This window comes from Podarcis erhardii (assembly GCF_964252035.2).
Source record: "Podarcis erhardii genome assembly, chromosome: 3".
Taxonomy (NCBI): Eukaryota; Metazoa; Chordata; class Lepidosauria; order Squamata; family Lacertidae; genus Podarcis; species Podarcis erhardii.
The window spans coordinates 11,135,174-11,155,618 of NC_138507.1; the positions used below are offsets into that span (position 1 = coordinate 11,135,174).

At 45.9% G+C, this 20,445-nt stretch overlaps 1 protein-coding gene across 1 annotated transcript; it reads right to left on the reverse strand.

Annotated features, from left to right (window-relative positions):
- Positions 1–1,010: 1,010 nt before the first annotated feature.
- TRMT6 (tRNA methyltransferase 6 non-catalytic subunit) lies at positions 1,011–19,672 on the reverse strand. The gene is made up of 11 exons (XM_081855612.1): positions 19,514–19,672; positions 14,065–14,192; positions 13,101–13,210; positions 9,879–9,970; positions 9,700–9,783; positions 8,919–9,043; positions 6,575–6,930; positions 4,979–5,064; positions 3,937–4,039; positions 3,773–3,859; positions 1,011–1,903 (listed from the first exon to the last, which is right to left on the reverse strand). Exons 1-11 carry the CDS (start codon positions 19,621–19,623, stop codon positions 1,739–1,741), a joined length of 1,446 nt encoding a protein of 481 aa, XP_081711738.1. The 5' UTR covers positions 19,624–19,672; the 3' UTR covers positions 1,011–1,738.
- Between the last annotated feature and the right edge of the window lie 773 nt (positions 19,673–20,445).

The window sequence follows — 20,445 nt, forward strand, 5'->3', positions numbered from 1 at the left end:
ACACAGGAACATCTTGCTTGCTTGCTTGCTACATACCATGCCTAACTGGGGTCTGTGCAGAAAGCCAGGGTGCTATGCACAATGGAAATACAATGGAGAAGGAGATTTGCTGTGGAAAATGGTGCCACTTCACACACTACCTGGCTTCATGTGAAGCAAGTTTTTCACTTTGGCCACAGAGCGGCTGTTGAGCCATAGGTTTTGCCGGCAAGTATCCAAAACACAAAGGGACACGGGTGGTGCTGTGGGTTAAACCACAGAGCCTAGGCGGTTCGAATCCCCGCGATGGGGTGAGCTCCCGTTGCTCGGTCCCTGCTCCTGCCAACCTACCAATTTGAAAGCACGTCAAAGTGCAAGTAGATAAATAGGTACCACTCCGGCGGGAAGGTAAATGGTGTTTCCGTGCGCTGCTCTGGTTCGCCAGAAGCGGCTTAGTCATGCTGGCCACATGACCCGGAAGCTGTACGCCGGCTCCCTCGGCCAATAAAGCGAAAAGAGCGCCGCAACCCCAGAGTCGGCCACGACTGGACCTAATGTTCAGGGGTCCCTTTATGCTTTACCTTTTTATCCAAAACACAAACACCCAGACTGGTATCCAATTAAACAAGTCTGCTAGGGGAAGAGGTTTTAGCTGGCGCAATGCCCACATATCAAGAACACGAAGTCTTGCCGTATTCCTTTAAGTATCAATTCACTGAGTTGGCAAAGCACTGGAAGAGGCCACCAGAAGCTATTTTCGTCGTCGCCTCCCCTAGCCTCTGAGGGCCTGAGGACCCTCCTAACTGTTATTTACTGTACTGATCCTCCAAAATAGGTACAGCTGGCTAAACATGTTTCCACCTTACCTATGTTTTCATGCTCAGAAGAAAACAACACATTCTTGTGTAAGAAACACCCCCCCCTTTAGAATTTATTGAAATGCAGGTTTTCGGATCATAGACTTTACATAACCATATACAGTTATCACATGTTAAAAAGGCGAAGAGGGAAACCAGCTTTCATTTTTTAAAAAGTTAGTTAGTAAGTGAAAATGAACTATTGTGTTGTTTCTACTCAGAAGAGAACCATTGAAATTAATGGACCTCAGCTAGCCATGTCCATTAATTTCAATGGCTTTACTCAGTGTATGACTAACACTGGGTAGGTAAAAATGGTAAAACCCACTGTTACTCTAAAATGCATAAACATGATGATCCTTAATTCTTGTCTCCACAACAGATAAAAAACAAAACAAAAAAAATCTTGCTTCAATCCTGTTTCACCCATCCGTAATGAAACTGCATGATTTTGTAATATCCATTTCCCTTATTAGTAATAACATCTTGATTTCAAGGGCTTGAAATGGGAAAAAAAAAGATATGGATTTTTAACCAACAACATAATATGCCGTGAGATTACAAATGAAGTGGTGGTATAAATAAGAGATTCGAATTCAAACAAAACTTTGAAGGCAAATAAGACTGGAGTTTCAGTCAATTTTTGCAGCAGCTCCAGGAAAAGTGATTCTTATATCTTGAAGTCTTTCGCTGTTTGAACATTGTAATACTGTTTTAAAGCTATGGCGCTATCCATGTACGAGTTGGATAGGATTCGAATGCAGTCCCTTCTCTGCATAACCTTCTCTGCAACAGTTGGCAAATGCAAGACAAAGTACGTTTCTCTGTGCTCTTAAGCACAGGTAGGGATAGAAAATGAGGCTCATCTGGTGCCCCAAGAAAAACAAGCGTTTCTTCAAATGTCAACGCTGCTCTTGAAGTTTACGTTTTTTAGATGTCGGCTCTTCATCTGTCTGTTCTGAGCAGTCCCCGGATTTTACACTCTCATTTATAACAGTGATGCCTGTCAAAAGGTACCCGCCGGCACCACTCATCATCAATTTGGGGTGACTCCGATCTGGCAAGACCTTTACAAAGAGCAAGAAAATGGAACGCAATCATGATTATGAGGAATAGTTTCAAGTAGCCGTACGATGTATTTTTTTTCTGCAAGGTTTAAGCTCTAACTGAATTCAGATGGATATTTACCATATTTTTCGCTCTATAGGACACACTTTTTCCCCTCCAAAAATTAAGGGGAAATATGTGTGCGTCCTATGGAGCGAATGCAGGCTCCTTGGCTTCAGCGAAAGCAACGCGAAGCCTCCAAAGCGCAGAGGGAGCGGTCCCTCTGCACTCCGGAGGCTTCGCGTTGCTTTCGTTGCGCACCGACCCCTCTCGCTCTCCAGGCTTCTGGGATAGCTGCTTGAAGCCTTCGGAGCACAGCTGTTCGGGTTCCTTTTGCTGAAGCCGGGAGAGCAAGACTCTCCTGGCTTCAGCAGAGAGGGAGAGCTGTGCAGCGCCCCTTCAGTGAAGCAGGAGGAGAAATGGAAGGGGCTCCATTTTTCCTGCTGCTTCGCTGAAGGGGCGCTGAGCAGAGAGGGGGAGAATTGTTTTTTTCTTGTTCTCCCGCTCTAAAAGAAGATGGCGTCCTATGGTCGGGTGCATCCTATAGAGCGAAAAATACGGCATACTATATCAAGCATGTCGATTGTGATCTGCTGGTCGATCTGGAAAGTGCCCTAGGTTGATTGCGAAGGTGTTCTCCCTAACCCCCAAAAAGCTCAACAACTGTGGCTTCGCCCCTCAAAATAAGCTCAACAACTCATGACAATGGGTAGATCACCGCCAGTTTTTTTATACTGGGAATAGATCACAGCCTCTTGGGAGCTGTACTATATCATTTAACATCTACAAAGAAACACATCTGCCACGACATTCCCACCCTAACACTTAAGTTTCACAAAATGGTCAGCGCCATTTTGGAAACGTGATGGGCTAGTTCATGCGCAATGCTAAGCCGTGGTTTAATGCTACTCAGAAGAGTCTCAGGGAACCAGAGCAGAGCACTGCCTTGTGTTTACTCCATTCCAAAGTCTCTCAGCATAGTGTTGTGTGTGAATCAGGAACTCTGGTTTAAAATCAAATAGCGGTCAGTCTCTAAACAAGTGAGCTTGGGGAAGCTGCATCATTTAACCACTGCTTTTTTCAAAAACTAGGACCCCTGGTTTGCATACTATGAAATATTCTGTCCATTCCTTGAAAGTGAAAGTAAACACAGACCAAAGTTATTATCGATCATGCTATTGGTCCCACACTGTAAAGTTCAGTTAACATTTTGTGCATTGACGAAGAAAAACCCTCCCAATACAAAGATGCCAGTGACCTGTTGATATTTATTTAGCAGAAAACTAAAAGTTACTGTTGACTTAAACAGTGATCTGTGTATCTGCTCATACTCCCAATTACAGTGGTACCTCAGGTTACATACGCTTCAGGTAACATACGCTTCAGATTACAGACTCCGCTAACCCAGAAATAGTGCTTCAGGTTAAGAACTTTGCTTCAGGATGAGAACAGAAATCGTGCTCCAGTGACGCAGTGGCAGCAGGAGGCCCCATTAGCTAAAGTGGTGCTTCAGGTTAAAAACAGTTTCAGGTTAAGAACGGACCTCCAGAACGAATTAAGTATTTAACCTGAGGTACTACTGTACTCAAGAACTGAAGGCAGCCTTGCACTAACATGGTTACTTAGGCTAAAACAAACACTGAATTTTTGAGAGTGGTGCTAAGCTAAATGTTAGAATGCTTGCTTTCTCTATTTTATCCATTGGGCGGCTGAGATTGAGATGGAAGGAAAGAGCCAATAGATACAATTTTCTTTTTCACTTTTCTATACTAAGCTTCCCATACACACCATCATAAGTATGGTGATACATATATACGTGCAATTCTTACCTGATAATTTCGTAACCACGTTTCAGAGAGTTTCAGATTAATGACACCCCCTTTTTCTCTCAGTTTCGTGTAGCATTCCACTAATGGCTAAGAGAAGAAAAACTGGTTAAACGAACTTGCTGAAAACTCAGAGGGATAATAAAAATAAAAGGTATTGGATTCACCTCTTTATATTGGCAGTAGACAACAAAAGGCCTTGAGGGAGCAACAAATTCTAATAAGGAGAGTAATAAAGGCGCCGGATGAAATCGACTGGCAACAATTAAACTGCAACAGAAAGTTGTACACAGGTTAGATCAAAAGATTGTTCATATTTGCCTGGGCAAGCCAAGCTGAAATAAGGAAAGGCAATATCTGGCGAAGCATATTGTCCTGTTATTAATGTTGTTGTAGATGCAGGCTTTAGTGCCATGTTGAGTCAATATATTTCACTTTCAGAAGCGTTTTGCCTACATGTGGAAATCTGCAAGTCACCCATACAGCCTGGAAGGAGCCGATAAAACTCAGGTAATTAAGTCCACTTCAGTAAATTTTTGAAGTTGCATTTTTACAGTAATAAAACGTAACATTTTATTTTTATTTTTATGTTTTACAAAGGAACATTTCTCCCCAAGCAAAACACATTTAATGCTCTGGTCCAGAGATCTCAAATATAAATTCTGTGAGTCAATATTTCATGTCAGCCTTCAATAAATCATCCCATTTCATTCCAGTTTTCCGTAATTGTCAGCAAAGATTAGCAATCACTATGCTGGGACAGAAGACGAGCAAAATAATTTAGAAATGAGTTGCTTTTAAGTCATTTATGCATACATGATTTTGGTAGAACTGAACCGCTAAGGGAAATGAGAAATATTTCCTTTATATTTCCCAAATGAGAAATATCTCTTTTACTCTGATCTCTTCCCATCTTTGATCCTCATTATGCCCATTCTACTTTATGGTTTGTTCTGGCATTCTAAATCATCCTTGATACGAAAGAGTTGAAGAATTGAGGAAAGAATTTAAAACGTCGTAAGAGCAAGATGGACAATGCTAGGCACTGAAACCCAACTTACCACTGTGAACATCTAATATTCAGCCCACGCTTCGTATTGTAAGGAAAGACCCATTAGGCTTTGTTGGGTTCTTGCACATATTTAACTTGGGAAACAAAGTAAGGCCCTTAATTTTCCAGGAATCATAGCGTTATGTGATCAAACTCACCCATCAGCATTTTTCTCTTTCAATAAACCTGCAGCTTCTATCAACTTTTTCTGCCTCTCCTCTTGTTTCTTTTGTTTGTCGTGTGTCTGGGAAGAAAAAAATAAACAGCTGACAACCCACCTGTTGGCTGCTTTGACCTTTAATGCCTACGTTCTTTAAATTTAAAAGGTTATTCAAACTAGAAGTGCTGTAGGAAGTTATGCTCCACTGTTTCCCTCTCAGTGGACCACTCTCAGTGGACCACCACTTGTAGATATCTTGCCTCTAAGCTCAAAATAATTTATATTAGGAGTGTGAAGATGAACCACTTCCCAAAAGCTTTGCAAGCTGCAAAGTGCATTAGGAGCACTTTGGAAAGACCCGACACTCTAATCCTAAATTCTGTTGAGCTAGCACAGAAAGGCTTAAGCTCTTTGTTTAACATACTCTACAGCTGACTTTGGGACGCGGGTGGCGCTGTGGGTTAAACCACAGAGCCTAGGACTTGCTGATCAGAAGGTCGGTGGTTCGAATCCCCACAACGGTGTGAGCTCCCGTTGCTCGGTCCCTGCTCCTGCCAACCTTGCAGTTTGAAAGCATGTCACCGTGCAAGTAGATAAATAGGTACTGCTCCGGTGGGAAGGTAAACGGCGTTTCCATGCGCTGCTCTGGTTCGCCAGAAGCGGCTTAGTCATGCTGGCCGCATGACCCGGAAGCTGTACGCCAGCTCCCTCGGCCAATAAAGCAAGATGAGTGCCGCAACCCCAGAGTCGGCCATGACTGGACCCTTTATCTTTTTTTTACAGCTGACCTTACACCATAAAATCCACTGATAGAATCGTAGGTTTGGAAGGGACTCCATGGGTCACCTAAAAGATCACATTACTCTGGTGCTGTGCATAAGCATGCATGGTGATTCTGAACACTAGCAAGTGTCAATAAACCCAAAGGCATCACAAAAAAAGTTTCGAGTTCTATCAAAAGACCCTGATGACTGACATCAGTCTCAAATGAAGAGAGTATAGTACAGTGGTACCTTGGTTCTCGAACGATTTAGCTGACAAACAAATCGGCTCCTGAACGTTGAAAACCTGGAAGTGTTCCGATTTTTGAACGTTTTTCGGAAGCCAAACGTCTGAGTGCAGGAAGCTCCTGCAGCCAATTGGAAGCCGCGTCTTGGTTTTCAAACCGTTTTGGGAGTCAAATGGACTTTTGGAATGGATTAAGTTTGAGAATCAAGGTTCCATTGTAACTATTCCACTAGTCACTGAAGCTATAGGGTGCCTCTGGGATATTATTATTATTATTATTATTATTATTATTATTATTATTATTATTCTTAATTTATTTATACCCTGCCCATCCTCAGCCACTCTGGGAAGCTTCCAACAAAATATTAAAATACAATAGTCCTTAAAAGCTTCCCTAAACATAGTGAGAAATGTTTTAAGGTTTCAAGTGACTGTAAATCACTCTGGAAGTTGCTAAACTCTTGGGAGGGACATCAAATCTTTCAAATAAATGAAAGATGAACCCCACTTGGATTAATTCCAAAATGGCAACATTTGCTTAATGACAGTGTCTAAAAGTTAAGTCAGTAGAATAGTAGATTCTTACTGTTCCCTTTGCTTTACTGTCTTCAAATGCGTCGCCCTCCGTTGGAATGTCCATTATTTCTTGTTCTTCAGGCTGACTGTCTTCCGCAGCTATCTCAGCACTGCATTCTGTGTCTGCTTCTTGGGCGGAAACTGGTTTGTCATCCACCGAACCATTGCTTTCTTCAGCCGCTGCCGTATTCTCTTCAGATTCTAAAGGCAGTTTCTTTAAAGAAAACGTACCGGAGAGAAGACTGTCCACTTTGCTGAGAGGGAAATCATACAGCGTTTGGAAAAAGGATCCTGGAAACCCAAAGCAGCTTGTGGCTGCTCTAACAGGTCCTCCTCCTGGGTACATCTGAATAATGCATCCATAACCTGCAAGCATGGACCAGAGTCATTACAACAAACATGGAGGCTCACACCCTGCACTGGTACAGAATACATACCTGTGTATGCTTATCAGAAAATGACTTGCATGAATATAAACACCAGCATGAGAAACGCTTCACAGAAGTTTCACATCACATCAATTCAAACAATTGCTGCTCAAGGCAGGGGCATTCAGTTTTGCGCATTCAGTTTTAAATCAAGTATAATGAGGACCCAAGCAACTTTGGGGTAATTACACCAAAGGAAGGTTAGATTCCGGATACGTGCATCAAATGGTTGCCTGCTCCACCCTGCCATATAGCAAACCTGTTTTGAAGTTGAATTCCAAAAGCAGTTTGACAGAGGCACCGGACGTGACCAGGAAGAGACTTTATTTTTATTTTAAATTAAAAAGCCACTGAAGAGGCCCAAGCAGGCACATCTAAAGCAGCTCATTAGATACTGGTTAAATATTCACCAGAGACCAACCCCCAGCAGTAAATAACATGAGATAATGAAAAAATAGAAGTTCTAAAATTTCCCTTCACTCGCTTGCACCAAAAAGGTTGTCAAGACAAAATTAAACAGCAGATGGTGGGGAGGAGAGAGGAGAGTTTGTGTTCTCCGACAACTCATATTTTTATAAATTTTTTGAGCTTTACATTTTGGTAGAAATGTCATTGTCAGGCTTGAGGAATTCTCTCCCCCTTGACACCATGGGGGTGTCAAGAAGCAGGGAAGAAACAAGAAAGCTCTTGCTTGTGACTTATTCAGTCATTAACGGTAGCATACAAATAATTCAGCCCTTCCTCCACGATGGAGTTGCTCACTGTGGCTCCTCCCCCTTCCCTCTCTCCCAACAGCACCTGATCCTACGGTGGCCCCCCGTGGTCAAATGCCTCTGCGTCCGTTGCTCTTGCACCCTTAGCGAACGTCGCGTTCTAGGGGATGGCGGATCCAGCCTTTCTCAACCTGTGGGTCCCCAGATGTTGTTGAACTACAACTCCCATCACCCCTAGCTAGCAAGGCCAGAGCTCAGGGATGATGGGAGTTGTAGTCCAACAACATCTGGGGACCCACAGGTTGAGAACCACTGAGATTCTATGCTGCCTAATGAAGTGTCCACTGGCTGCTCTGTCTCCCTCATCGCTTCTCCTAACTCTGCATAACTTGGCCATTCGCCTGTCTCTGACTTGTTATCTCCCTCATACGGTAAAGGTAAAGGGACCCCTGACCATTAGGTCCAGTCGTGGCCGACTCTGAGGTTGCGGCGCTCATCTCGCTTTATTGGCCGACAGCTTCTACGTCATGTGGCTAGCATGACTAAGCTGCTTCTGGCGAGCCAGAGCAGCACACAGAAATGCCGTTTACCTTCCTGTCGGAGCGGTACCTATTTATCTACTTGCACTTTGCCGTGCTTTCGAACTGCTAGGTTAGCAGGAGCAGGGACCGAGCAACAGGAGCTCACCCCGTCGCGGGGATTCGAACCACCAACCTTCTGATCGGCAAGTCCTAGGCTCTGTGGTTTAACCCACAGCGCCACCTGCTCCCTCATAGTTCGGCTGTAATTCAACACGGCCTCCCTCTTCCCTGTCAGCTAGAGGAGAAGGGGCTGGCGACCTCCACCACTCCCCCCTCCTCTTCATTCCAGTCCCTGACACTTTTTTGTAAGAGTGATTTTTGAGCTTGAACTCCAGCGGTTCTCAACCTGTGGGTCTCCAGATGTTGTTGGACTACAACTCCCATCATCCCTGAGCTCTGGCCTTGCTAGTTAGGGGTGATGGGAGTTGTAGTTCAACAACATCTGGGGACCCACAGGTTGAGAAAGGCTGCCTTAGACCTAAAGATGCTATAAGACTCGTGTTTTCAAAAAAGGTCAAATAAATATGCTACCGAAGAAGCAGGACTATGTAGATATTCCACATTCCCATTAAAAAACAAAACACAACAGCACCACCACAAAGTTCTGCCTATAGGGAGCCTGCTATTCTTACCTCCCATTCGCTCCATTATAGCACCTAGGACCAATCCAGCACAGGTTTCCATTACAATCATCTTATTGCCAGCACGGACGTTTCCCCAAGTCAGCATCTGGGCTAAAGTATCGTATCGCAGATAGCTGAGAAAGGAAAAACAACATTCACTTTATTATCAGCACATGACAACAACAACAACAACTTTATTAATTGTATGCACCCCATCATCACCATCTTCAACAACAACAACTTTATTAATTGTATGCACCCCATCATCACCATCTTCAACAACAACAACTTTATTAATTGTATGCACCCCATCTGACTGGGTTGCCCCAGCCACTCTGGATGGCTCCCAGCAGAATATTAAAAACACGATAAAACCAAAACTTCGAAGTTGCTATCAATCCATGATTCTGCTCCTGAATTAGCTCCTTTATGTTAGAAATACAAAAAGCTAGAGAAGGAATTGGCAAGTTAAGGATACGGTGACTAAATGTTATAGGAAAATATATAGGAGGACTGTAGAGCAGGATTGGGCAGGGTGAAGGCCCACCCACTCAGTGTTACGTGGTAGCCAACAGGGCAATACTTGATTATAGTAATAATAAATAATAATAAATTTTTATTTATACCCTGCCCTTCCCAGTTTAAAAACCGGACTCAGGGCGGCTAACAGCAAATATAAAACATTGATTAAAATGCGACTTTAAAACAGCATAAAATACAACATAAAATGCAGCATCAATATCAATAAAATTCTAAAATTCAGGGGTAATTGAAATAAATTGAGTCTTACTTTATTTTCCCTGGTTCCCTTCCATAGTACATTGTTGACAGAATACGTGTTGATGGCTTTACGATTGTAATAACCGCCTCATATCTGTAAGGAAAGCACAGCAATCGTGTTTTAACTTTAAGCACAGATAATTTGTGAGCCACAATATACTGCTCCTGGCTTTCTAATTTGCAACTTACTTTTTTTTCTTTTTCTTGATGTATTTATGCTGGGCAAATTCTGTCTTGTCTCTGAACGTGGTGCTGTTCTCTATCAATTGTTGAACTATTTCCTTTAAGAGAGAAGTGTGTCAGCATTGTCTCCCTACGTTATACTTACTTGAAAAAGAAAAAGAAAGTTTTCACATTTAAACCAGAGTACACAAGCAACGTCTAATGAAAGTAAGCACTTTTGGTTGTTTACCGGTTTTGGGTAGCATATACAGGTGAAACTCGGAAAATTAGAATATTGTGGAAAAGTTCATTTATTTCAGTAATTCAACTTAAAAGGTGAAACTATTATATGAGATAGACTCATGACATGCAAAGCGAGATATGTCCAATATTGATCTATTTGCAATCCTTATTTTGCTGATTTCATTTAATATTCTAATTTTCTGAGATTGTTAATTTGGGGTTTTCATCAGCTGTACACCATGATCATCACAATTATAACAAATAAAGGCTTGACATATCTCGCTTTGCATGTCGTGAGTCTATCTCATATATTAGGTTCACCTTTTAAGTTGAATTACTGAAATAAATGAACTTTTCCACGATATTCTAATTTTCCGAGTTTCACCTGTAATTAACCTCCTGGGGGAGGAAGAGGAGGGAAGAGAAGAAATGCGCTTGGCAAAAACTCCACCACAAAACAAACAATCCAGGGACTTCACTTTTCCCCAGAATCACAGCAGGCAGGATTACTTATGTCCCAACTGAAAACACCATGCACCCCCAGGATAGCAGATCCACAGGATTTTTCCGTGATGGAGTGAAAGGTCTTTTCATTTCAAGTTACGGCCACATGGCCCTGCATCCAGCCAAGAGCCAACTGGGAGTGAGGGAAGGAAAAGACCTGGAGTACGTTTGCCAACCAGGGATTACAGTATCATCTCCAGGCAGCAGCCTATGTTTCTATTTTTTTATATATATATAGAATATTTATTAAGGTTTTTTAGAATATTACAATAAAAATGAAAAAAGAAAATAACAAAAATACAAAATAAAAATAGTTAAAAACATACAGATTTTCCATTGCTAGTTTTCCATTAGCTTATTTCCCGGACCTCCTCATACCTCCCTTTTTTGTATTCCACTTCAAATTGTTGTTTCAGCAAATCTTTGCCATTACTTTTTAACCTGTTTATAACCCTTTTTTCATATTATCTTAAAGCATTACAGCTGGAAACCACTGAATTTCTATCCAACATCATTCTAACATTCCTTAATTTTACAATATTTCTGTAAGTAGTCTTTAAATTTCTTCCAATCTTCTTCCGCCGACTCTTCTCCCTGGTCACGGATTCTGCCAGTCATTTCTGCCAATCCCATTCCAGACATATGGCAGCAGCCTATGTTTCTAATGGGGCTGCCTCTGAAGACCCATCGGAAACTTCAGCTGGTGCAGAATTCAGCAGCCAGGCTGCTCATTGGGGTGACACGGTTTGAGCATATAACTATGGTTGCCATATGTCTGGAATTTTCGGGACCAGGCTGGTATTCGATTCAAAAACTAAAAAATATATTCTTTTGCCAAAAAAAATAATAAAAAATAATAAAAAAAGCTCAACAAGTTTTGTGTCTAGATTTTCACTCTTTGAAATATGGCAACCCTAATATAACACCGGACACGGGTGGCGCTGTGGGTTAAACCACAGAGCCTAGGACTTGCCGATCAGAAGGTTGGCGGTTTGAATCCCCGTGACGGGGTGAGCTCCTGTTGCTCAGTCCCTGCTTCTGCCAACCTAGCAGTTGGAAAGCACGTCAAAGTGCAAGTAGATAAATAGGTACCACTCCAGCAGGAAGGTAAACGGCGTTTCCGTGCGCTGCTCTGGTTCGCCAGAAGCGGCTTAGTCATGCTGGCCACATGACCCGGAAGCTGTGCGCCGGCTCCCTCGGCCAGTAAAGCGAGATGAGCGCCGCAACCCCACAACTGGACCTAGTGGTCAGGGGTCCCTTTACCTTTAAAATAACACCAATCCTAGCCCAATGGAACTGGCTGCCAATCAACTTCCAGGGCCAATACTGGAATTTACCTATAAAGCTTTAAACGGCTCAGGCCTGAAATACCTCAAGGACTGCCTCTCTTCATATAAACCGACTGTCATCTGAGGCCGCTCCTCCTACACAAGAGGTCCGGATGGTGGCAAAATGAGAATGGGCTTTTTCTGCAGTGGTTTCCTTTTTGTGGCTTGCTCTCCCCTGGGCCTTCAGGTGCCAGACAAAAAAATCCCTCTTCTTCCAGGCCTTTGTTTAAGTAGCCAATCTATGGGTTTTTAAACTGGAGAGGGGATCTTTTTTTGTTTTGTTACTATGGTGTGTGCTTTTGTGTTTTTAGATTGTAAAGCACGGGACGCGGGTGGCGCTGTGGGTTAAACCACAGAGCCTAGGACTCGCCAAGCAGAAGGTCGGCGGTTCGAATCCCCGCGACGGGGTGAGCTCCCGTTGCTCAGTCCCTGCTACTGCCAAACTAGCAGTTCGAAAGCACATCAAAGTGCAAGTAGATAAATAGGTACCGCTCTGGTGGGAAGGTAAACGGCTTTTCCGTGCGCTGCTCTGGTTCGCCAGAAGCGGCCTAGTCATGCTGGCCACATGACCCGGAAGCTACCGTAATTTTCGCTCTATAAGACGCACCAGACCACAAGACTCACCTAGTTTTTGGAGGAGGAAAACAAGAAAAAGAATATTCTGAATCTCAGAAGCCAGAACAGCAAGAGGGATTGCTGCACAGCGAAAGCAGCAATCCCTCTTGCTGTTCTGGCTTCTGGAATAACTGCGCAGCCTGCATTTGCTCCATAAGACGCACACACATTTCCCCTTACTTTTTAGGAGGGAAAAAGTGAGTTATAGAGCAAAAAATACGGTAAATAATAATACTAATAGTAATGGCACAGAGGTGCACTGATGGGAGAGGGATCGTGCCAATGCTGTTTTTACATTAGAATGCATCGTCTTTAGCTACAGTGCCTAGAAATATGGTTTTCAAACGTGTGTCTTTAAAGGTGGGGAAGTAATGCTGTGTATGTGGGGAAAGGCAGAAGAAGTTACTTTTAGATTCCAGCCTCGTGACACAACTCTACATGGCTGCCGTCAACCTCGGAATGCATCAGATAAAGCAAACCGTCTAGCGTTGTATCTCACAGTGAGAAGAGTGTGCTGGATAACCAAGGGAGAAGGATGAGAATCACAATGGTTAGTTACCTGTCCTTTAATGCCTTTATCCTTCAAAGCATTTATATCATCATGAGTCAGTTTTTGAGACTTTCCGTCATCAACTATATTACGATTATCGGCACCTGCTTCTTTGGTTTCTGAAAACAAAAGCACATATGAAATGGTGAAATATCCGTGGAGAACCGTGCAGAACAATAGTCTTCTTAGAGCTATTTTTAAAGCCATAAAAGCTGGGGTTCCAAAACTGGCAGCCACAGTTTCCTAGCTGGGACAAAACAGGAAACTATGGTTAGTTAAAGAGTCTTCCTGCTTCACATCATAAAGGGAAAAGATTCAGGTCCAAGATATCTTGGCTTATTAGGATGAATTATTCCCACTGACTTGGAAAATGCTGGGCCACTGTGTTGCAGATATTACCTCCAGACAGACAGTTCCCAAGCGTTCATAATCTTTTATCAGACAACTAGTTTACTTCCTCCTGACTATTTCAGCTTGAAGTGTAGCTGGACTGATGCCTCCCCCTCACTTTTGCCTAACAGCAGAGTTGAATCAATGCTGACTCTATACAGTGGTACTTTGGGTTACAGACGCTTCAGGTTACAGATGCTTCAGGTTACAGACTCCGCTAACCCAGAAATAGTACCTTGGGTTAAGTACTTTGCTTCAGGATGAGAACAGAAATCGCACAGTGGTGGCGTGGTGGCAGTGGGAGGCCCCATTAGCTAAAGTGGTACCTCAGGTTAAGAACAGTTTCAGGTTAAGAACGGACCTCCAGAACAAATTAAGTTCTTAACCCAAGGTACTACTGTACTATACAAATATTAAAAAGAAAACAAAATAGCCCTCTCTGAAAGCTTAACATTTAATCCAAGCAGATAACCTCTGCCCTCACCCTGCAAAGGCTACACATTGGTCAGATGTGCCAAAACTATTACACAGAACTGTACATACAATTTTTATGCCACAAAACTATCTGCTGGTTTTCTCTTACCTGTGGCAGCCTCTTGCGCCCTGTTCTTTGGCTGAAGGGTCCCACCACTGGTCACTTCAAACGTTGTTCCATAGATATGCCCAATAGCATTATCCAGACAGAACCACTGCTTTTCAAATACGATTTTCCTAAGAGGAAACAAATGATTTGGGATAGGAGCATCCAAAAGCAATCAAAAACTAAGTAGATGTGACATGCAACACACTCAAGTCCAGATTAAAATTTACCGTATTTTTCTGTGTATAAGACGATACAGTGGTACCTCAGGTTACATACGCTGCTAACCCAGAAATATTACCTCGGGTTAAGTACTTTGCTTCAGGATGAGAACAGAAATTGTGCTCCGGCAGCGCGACAGCAGCAGGAGGCCCCATTAGCTAAAGTGGTGCTTCAGGTTAAGAACAGTTTCAAGTTAAGAACGGACCTCCGGAATGACTTAACCAGAGGTACCACTGTATTTTATTATTAGAAATAATAGGCAAAATCTGTGGGTCCCCTTATACACCGATAGCAGAGGGGGTACGAGTGATTGGTGTCAGCAGGCAGCATGAGACTGACAGTGGCGATTGATTGCTCTGGCAAGGCCTGCTGCTGTTTGGCTGCGACTGTGGCAATTGGGCGGCAGATTTACGGCATCGTCAAGGCGTGCAATCGTCTGTGTTTGCGTCGAGTGTAGAGGTGGGCTTTGGGCAGTGAGCATGCAGACAATTGGTGGCTGCGGCAATGTGTGTGATTTGCAGTGCCGGGCAGGCTGTTTTGCTCAAAAACTGGGCAATTCCCACCCCCACCCCAAAGCTCTACAACTCTGGGCAATTTTAGGCCCCCCTCCAATTTTTTTTCCTGTCCAAAAAATAGGGGCCCTCTTATATATGGGGGGGTGTTATACACAGAAAAATATGGCAAGCAGACAGTTATACTGTGAATAGCTTCTTGTGGGCATCTGGATGTATTTCCTGAACTATGCAAGATTAGCAGTTTCGATATGCCTTCATAGGAGCAAAACAGTTAATTTAGTTTCATTTTCCAGTCTATTAGTAGTTGGTTAAGCCCGGGAAGGAACCAGAAGAAGCCTGCAAACCTCAAACAGCCTCAGCTCTGCCTCTGACTTGCAATACTAATACAGTGGTACCTCGAGTTAAGTACTTACCGGTAATTCGTTCCGGAAGTCTGTTCTTAACCTGAAACTGTTTTTAACCTGAAGCACCACTTTAGCTAATGGGGCCTCCAGCTGCCACCACACCGCCGGAGCACAATTTCTGTTCTCATCCTGAAGCAAAGTTCTTAACCCGAGGTACTATTTCTGGGTTAGTGGAGTCTGTAAGCTGAAGCGTATGTAACCTGAAGCGTATGTAACCCGAGGTACCACTGTACTGGTGCATATTGCAGAGCTGTCATACACCACAGATGACTTCCACTACTAGTAGACACAACTTGTACAATTGAGAATAAAGCTTCTATTGGTATTGGCCCTTTTTTAAAAGAAGATTTTCTCTTTTTAGAAATACAGTGGTACCTCAGGTTAAGTACTTAATTCGTTCCGGAGGTCTGTTCTTAACCTGAAACTGTTCTTAACCTGAAGCACCACTTTAGCTAAGGGGTTGGCCTGCTTTTTCTATGGTAACTGCTGGCAGATGTTGACATGCACCACCATAAAGAAATGAGCACACGAATAAACCACGGGTGCTACAGCTGATGTTATTAGGTGGCCCTACAATACTGCTGCCAGAAAATATACAACCGGGGTGGGGGGTGGAAAAAAGGTGGCATGTAGGTTTACTTTAGAGGTTCCCTTTCTCTGTTGCATGGCCTGTAGCTGCTAGCTAGAGTGGAGCTCTAAAACCCAGGGGAAAGGAATGGATGAAATTTAAAGACTATTTAGCTAAATATACTAAGATAACTAAAATACATCCAGCAGAGGGGGTACGAGTGATAGAAATACTTGCAAGTACCAGATTGGCTTAGGATTTAAATATGTGATGTTATAAAATAATATGTTTAAAGTTAATATGAAAAGGAAGAAAGAAGTTAAATTACTAAGTAATTCTCATTAGAAATTAGTTTTGGAAAACTCTTACAATGATATACATTGAAATTCATCCAGGGGGATTTGAGGAAGTCACTTAACAATGTTAATAATAGTGGAATAATTAAAGATAGCATTTATGTTTGTTTGTTTGTTTATAAATTCGGAAAATCAATAATTTTTTGGGGGGGAAAAATTAAAAATAAAACCCAGGGGAAACGCAATGCCGGACAAGTCTGAGACTCTTAAAACTCAGGGTGGCAAGTTCATGCCGCAGGTTGGGCAAAAGATTCCTGTGTGGCAGGGGGTCCCTGGGGACCCTCCCAAAGAACTCCTGGTCTAGATCAGGGGTCAGCAATTTTTTTCCAGCAGGGGGCCAGTCCACTGTTCCTCAGACATTGTGGGGGGCCAGACTATATTTTGAAGGGAGAAAAAATGAAAGAATTCCAATGCCCCACAAATAACCCAGAGATGCATTTTAAATAAAAGCACACATTCTACTCATATAAAAACACCAGGCAGGCCCCACAAATAACCCAGAGATGCATTGTAAATACAAGGATACATTCTACTCATGTAAAAACACACTAATTCCCGGACCATCTGTGGGCCGGATTTCGAAGGCAATCGGACTGGATCCGGCCCCCGGGCCTTAGTTTGCCTACCCATGGTCTAGATGACCCATGGGACCCCTCTCAAGGAACTCCTGCATGGCGGGGGTTGGCCTAGATGACCCCATAAAAAGGTAAAGGGACCCCTGACCATTAGGTCCAGTTGTGGCTGACTTTGGGGTTGCGGCGCTCATCTTGCTTTATTACACGAGGGAGCCGGCGTACAGCTTCCGGGTCATGCGGCCAGCATGACTAAGCCGCTTCTGGCGAACCAGAGCAGCGCACAGAAACGTCGTTTACCTTCCCGCCGGAATGGTACCTATTTATCTACTTGCACTTTGACGTGCTTTCGAACTGCTAGGTTGGCAGGAGCCCCATGGTCCCCCCCCCGACTCCTGCGTGGCAGGGGGCTGGCCTAGATGACCCCATGGTCCCCCCCAAAGACTCCTGTCCTGAGTGGCTGGGGGTTGGCCTAGATGACCCCATGGTACCCCCCCCCAAGACTCCTGTCCTGAGTGGCAGGGGGCTGGCCTAGATGACCCCATGGTCCCCCTTACAAGACTCCTGCGTGGCAGGGGGGGTTGGCCTAGATGACCCCATGGTCCCCCCCCAAAGACTCCTGTCCTGAGTGGCAGGGGGTTGGCCTAGATGACCCCATGGTCCCCCCCCCAAAGACTCCTGTCCTGAGTGGCAGGGGGTTGGCCTAGATGACCCCATGGTCCCCCCCCAAGACTCCTGTACTGAGCTGCTGGTGGTTGGCGTAGATGACCCCATGGTCCCCCCCAAAGACTCCTGCGTGGCAGGGGGTTGGCCTAGATGACTCCATGGTCCCCCCCCAAGACTCCTGTCCTGAGTGGCAGGGGGTTGGCCTAGATAACCCCATGGTTCTCCCCCCAAAGACTCCTGCGTGGCAGGGGGCTGGCCTAGATGACCCCATGGTCCCCCCCAAAGACTCCTGAGTGGCAGGGGGGTTGGCCTAGATGACCCCATGGTCCCCCCCAAGACTCCTGTCCTGAGTGGATGGGGGTTGGCTTAGATGACCCCATGGTTCCCCCCCCCCCAAAGACTCCTGCGTGGCAGGGGGCTGGCCTAGAAGACCCCATGGTCCCCCCCAAGACTCCTGTCCTGAGTGGATGGGGGTTGGCTTAGATGACCCCATGGTTCCCCCCCCAAAGACTCCTGCGTGGCAGGGGGGTTGGCCTAGATGACCCCATGGTCCCCCTTAAAAGACTCCTGCGTGGCAGGGGGGTTTGCCTAGATGACCCCATGGTCCCCCCCCAAAGACTCCTGCGTGGCAGGGGGTTGGCCTAGATGCCCCCTTGGTCCCCCTTAAAAGACTTCTGCGTGGCAGGGGGGTTTGCCTAGATGACCCCATGCCCCCCCCAAAGACTCCTGTCCTGAGTGGCTGGGGGTTGGCCTAGATGACCCCATGGTCCCCCCCCAAAGACTCCTGCGTGGCAGGGGGGTTGGCCTAGATGACCCCATGGTCCCCCTTAAAAGACTTCTGCGTGGCAGGGGGGTTTGCCTAGATGACCCCATGCCCCCCCCAAAGACTCCTGTCCTGAGTGGCAGGGGGCTGGCCTAGATGACCCCATGGTCCCCCTCCCAAGACTCCTGTCCTGAGTTGCAGGGGGTTTGCCTAGATGACCCCATGGTCCCCCCCAAAGACTCCTGAGTGGCAGGGGGGTTGGCCTAGATGACCCCATGGTCCCCACCCCAAGACTCCTGCGTGGCAGGGGGTTGGCCTAGATGCCCCCATGGTCCCCCTTAAAAGACTTCTGCGTGGCAGGGGGGTTTGCCTAGATGACCCCATGCCCCCCCCCAAGACTCCTGTCCTGAGTGGCTGGGGTTGGCCTAGATAACCCCATGGTTCCCCCCCCCCAAAGACTCCTGCGTGGCAGGGGGCTGGCCTAGATGACCCCATGGTCCCCCTCCCAAGACTCCTGTCCTGAGTTGCAGGGGGTTTGCCTAGATGACCCCATGGTCCCCCCCAAAGACTCCTGAGTGGCAGGGGGGTTGGCCTAGATGACCCCATGATCCCCACCCCAAGACTCCTGTCCTGAGTGGCTGGGGTTGGCCTAGATAACCCCATGGTTCCCCCCCCCCCAAAGACTCCTGCGTGGCAGGGGGCTGGCCTAGATGACCCCATGGTCCCCCTCCCAAGACTCCTGTCCTGAGTTGCAGGGGGTTTGCCTAGATGACCCCATGGTCCCCCCCAAAGACTCCTGAGTGGCAGGGGGGTTGGCCTAGATGACCCCATGATCCCCACCCCAAGACTCCTGTCCTGAGTGGCTGGGGTTGGCCTAGATAACCCCATGGTTCCCCCCCCCAAAGACTCCTGCGTGGCAGGGGGCTGGCCTAGATGACCCCATGGTCCCCCTCCCAAGACTCCTGTCCTGAGTTGCAGGGGGTTTGCCTAGATGACCCCATGGTCCCCCCCAAAGACTCCTGAGTGGCAGGGGGGTTGGCCTAGATGACCCCATGATCCCCACCCCAAGACTCCTGTCCTGAGTGGCTGGGGTTGGCCTAGATAACCCCATGGTTCCCCCCCCCAAAGACTCCTGCGTGGCAGGGGGCTGGCCTAGATGACCCCATGGTCCCCCTCCCAAGACTCCTGTCCTGAGTTGCAGGGGGTTTGCCTAGATGACCCCATGGTCCCCCCCCCAAAGACTCCTGTCCTGAGGGGCAGGGGGTTGGCCCAGATGACCCCGGGTGCCCCTCACCCCCCCCCCCGATCCCGTGATTTCGCAGCCTCCGGAGGTGCCCCCGCCTCCCCAGGTGTTTCAAGCGCTAGAGGGGAGCCCGCCGCCCTCACCTCCGCCTGGCCACCGCCACCGCCTTGAAGACCTCGTCGCGCTTGAGGACGGCGAAGTCCCCCTCGCGGATCACGCCGGGGGGCGAAGCCGGCTCCGGACTCCCCTCCATGGCCACGCAAGCCACGCCTGCCGCCTGCCTTCCGCCCCAAGTCGGCCAAGGCGCCGGAAGGGAAGCGGGAGCCTCTTTCCAATGAGGAAGCCGCGCGTCTCCGAAACGGGGGCGAGGAAAGCAGGCGAAGCGGCAGAGCTCCTCCTCCCGCAAACCCGGGGAGGGAGTCTCAAATGCTCTGAAAATCTGCAGTAACAGCAATTCTGTTCCTAGCTATGGGCATCGCGTGTATTTTATGCAATGAAAATGGGCATCACGTGTATTTTATGCAATGAAAATGGGCATCACGTGTATTTTATGCAATGAAAATGGGCATCACGTGTATTTTATGCAATGAAAATGGGCATCACATCTATTTTATGCAATGAAAATGGAACAGGATGGAATGAGGGCGCGGAGGGGATGTACCATAGCTGTCAACTTACAGTTGACAATAAGGAATCAGCAGCCAAAATAAGGGATTTTGCTTAGCTTATACGTGAATCCGGCATTGATGGAGCCATGCTGCTTTGGCTGCTACTACTGTGTTTTGCAGGGGGTTGGATTAGATGATCCTAAGGGATCTACAACTCCCACCAAAGAAGAGTGGTAGACAAAACTGATGAACGACGTCGAGATGGCAAAGCTTACAGGCAGAATTAGAAACCAGGAAGAGGACCTCTTTAAGAAAGAATGGGGAAACTTTATAATTTATTTGAAAAGAGTAATTTATTTGAAAAGAGTTACATACATTGGTAGGATTGACAGAAAACGTGTAGTAAAAATCTGAACTATGGATGGACAAATGGTTTTTGATAGAGTTATGAAAGGGATGCAGAGGGG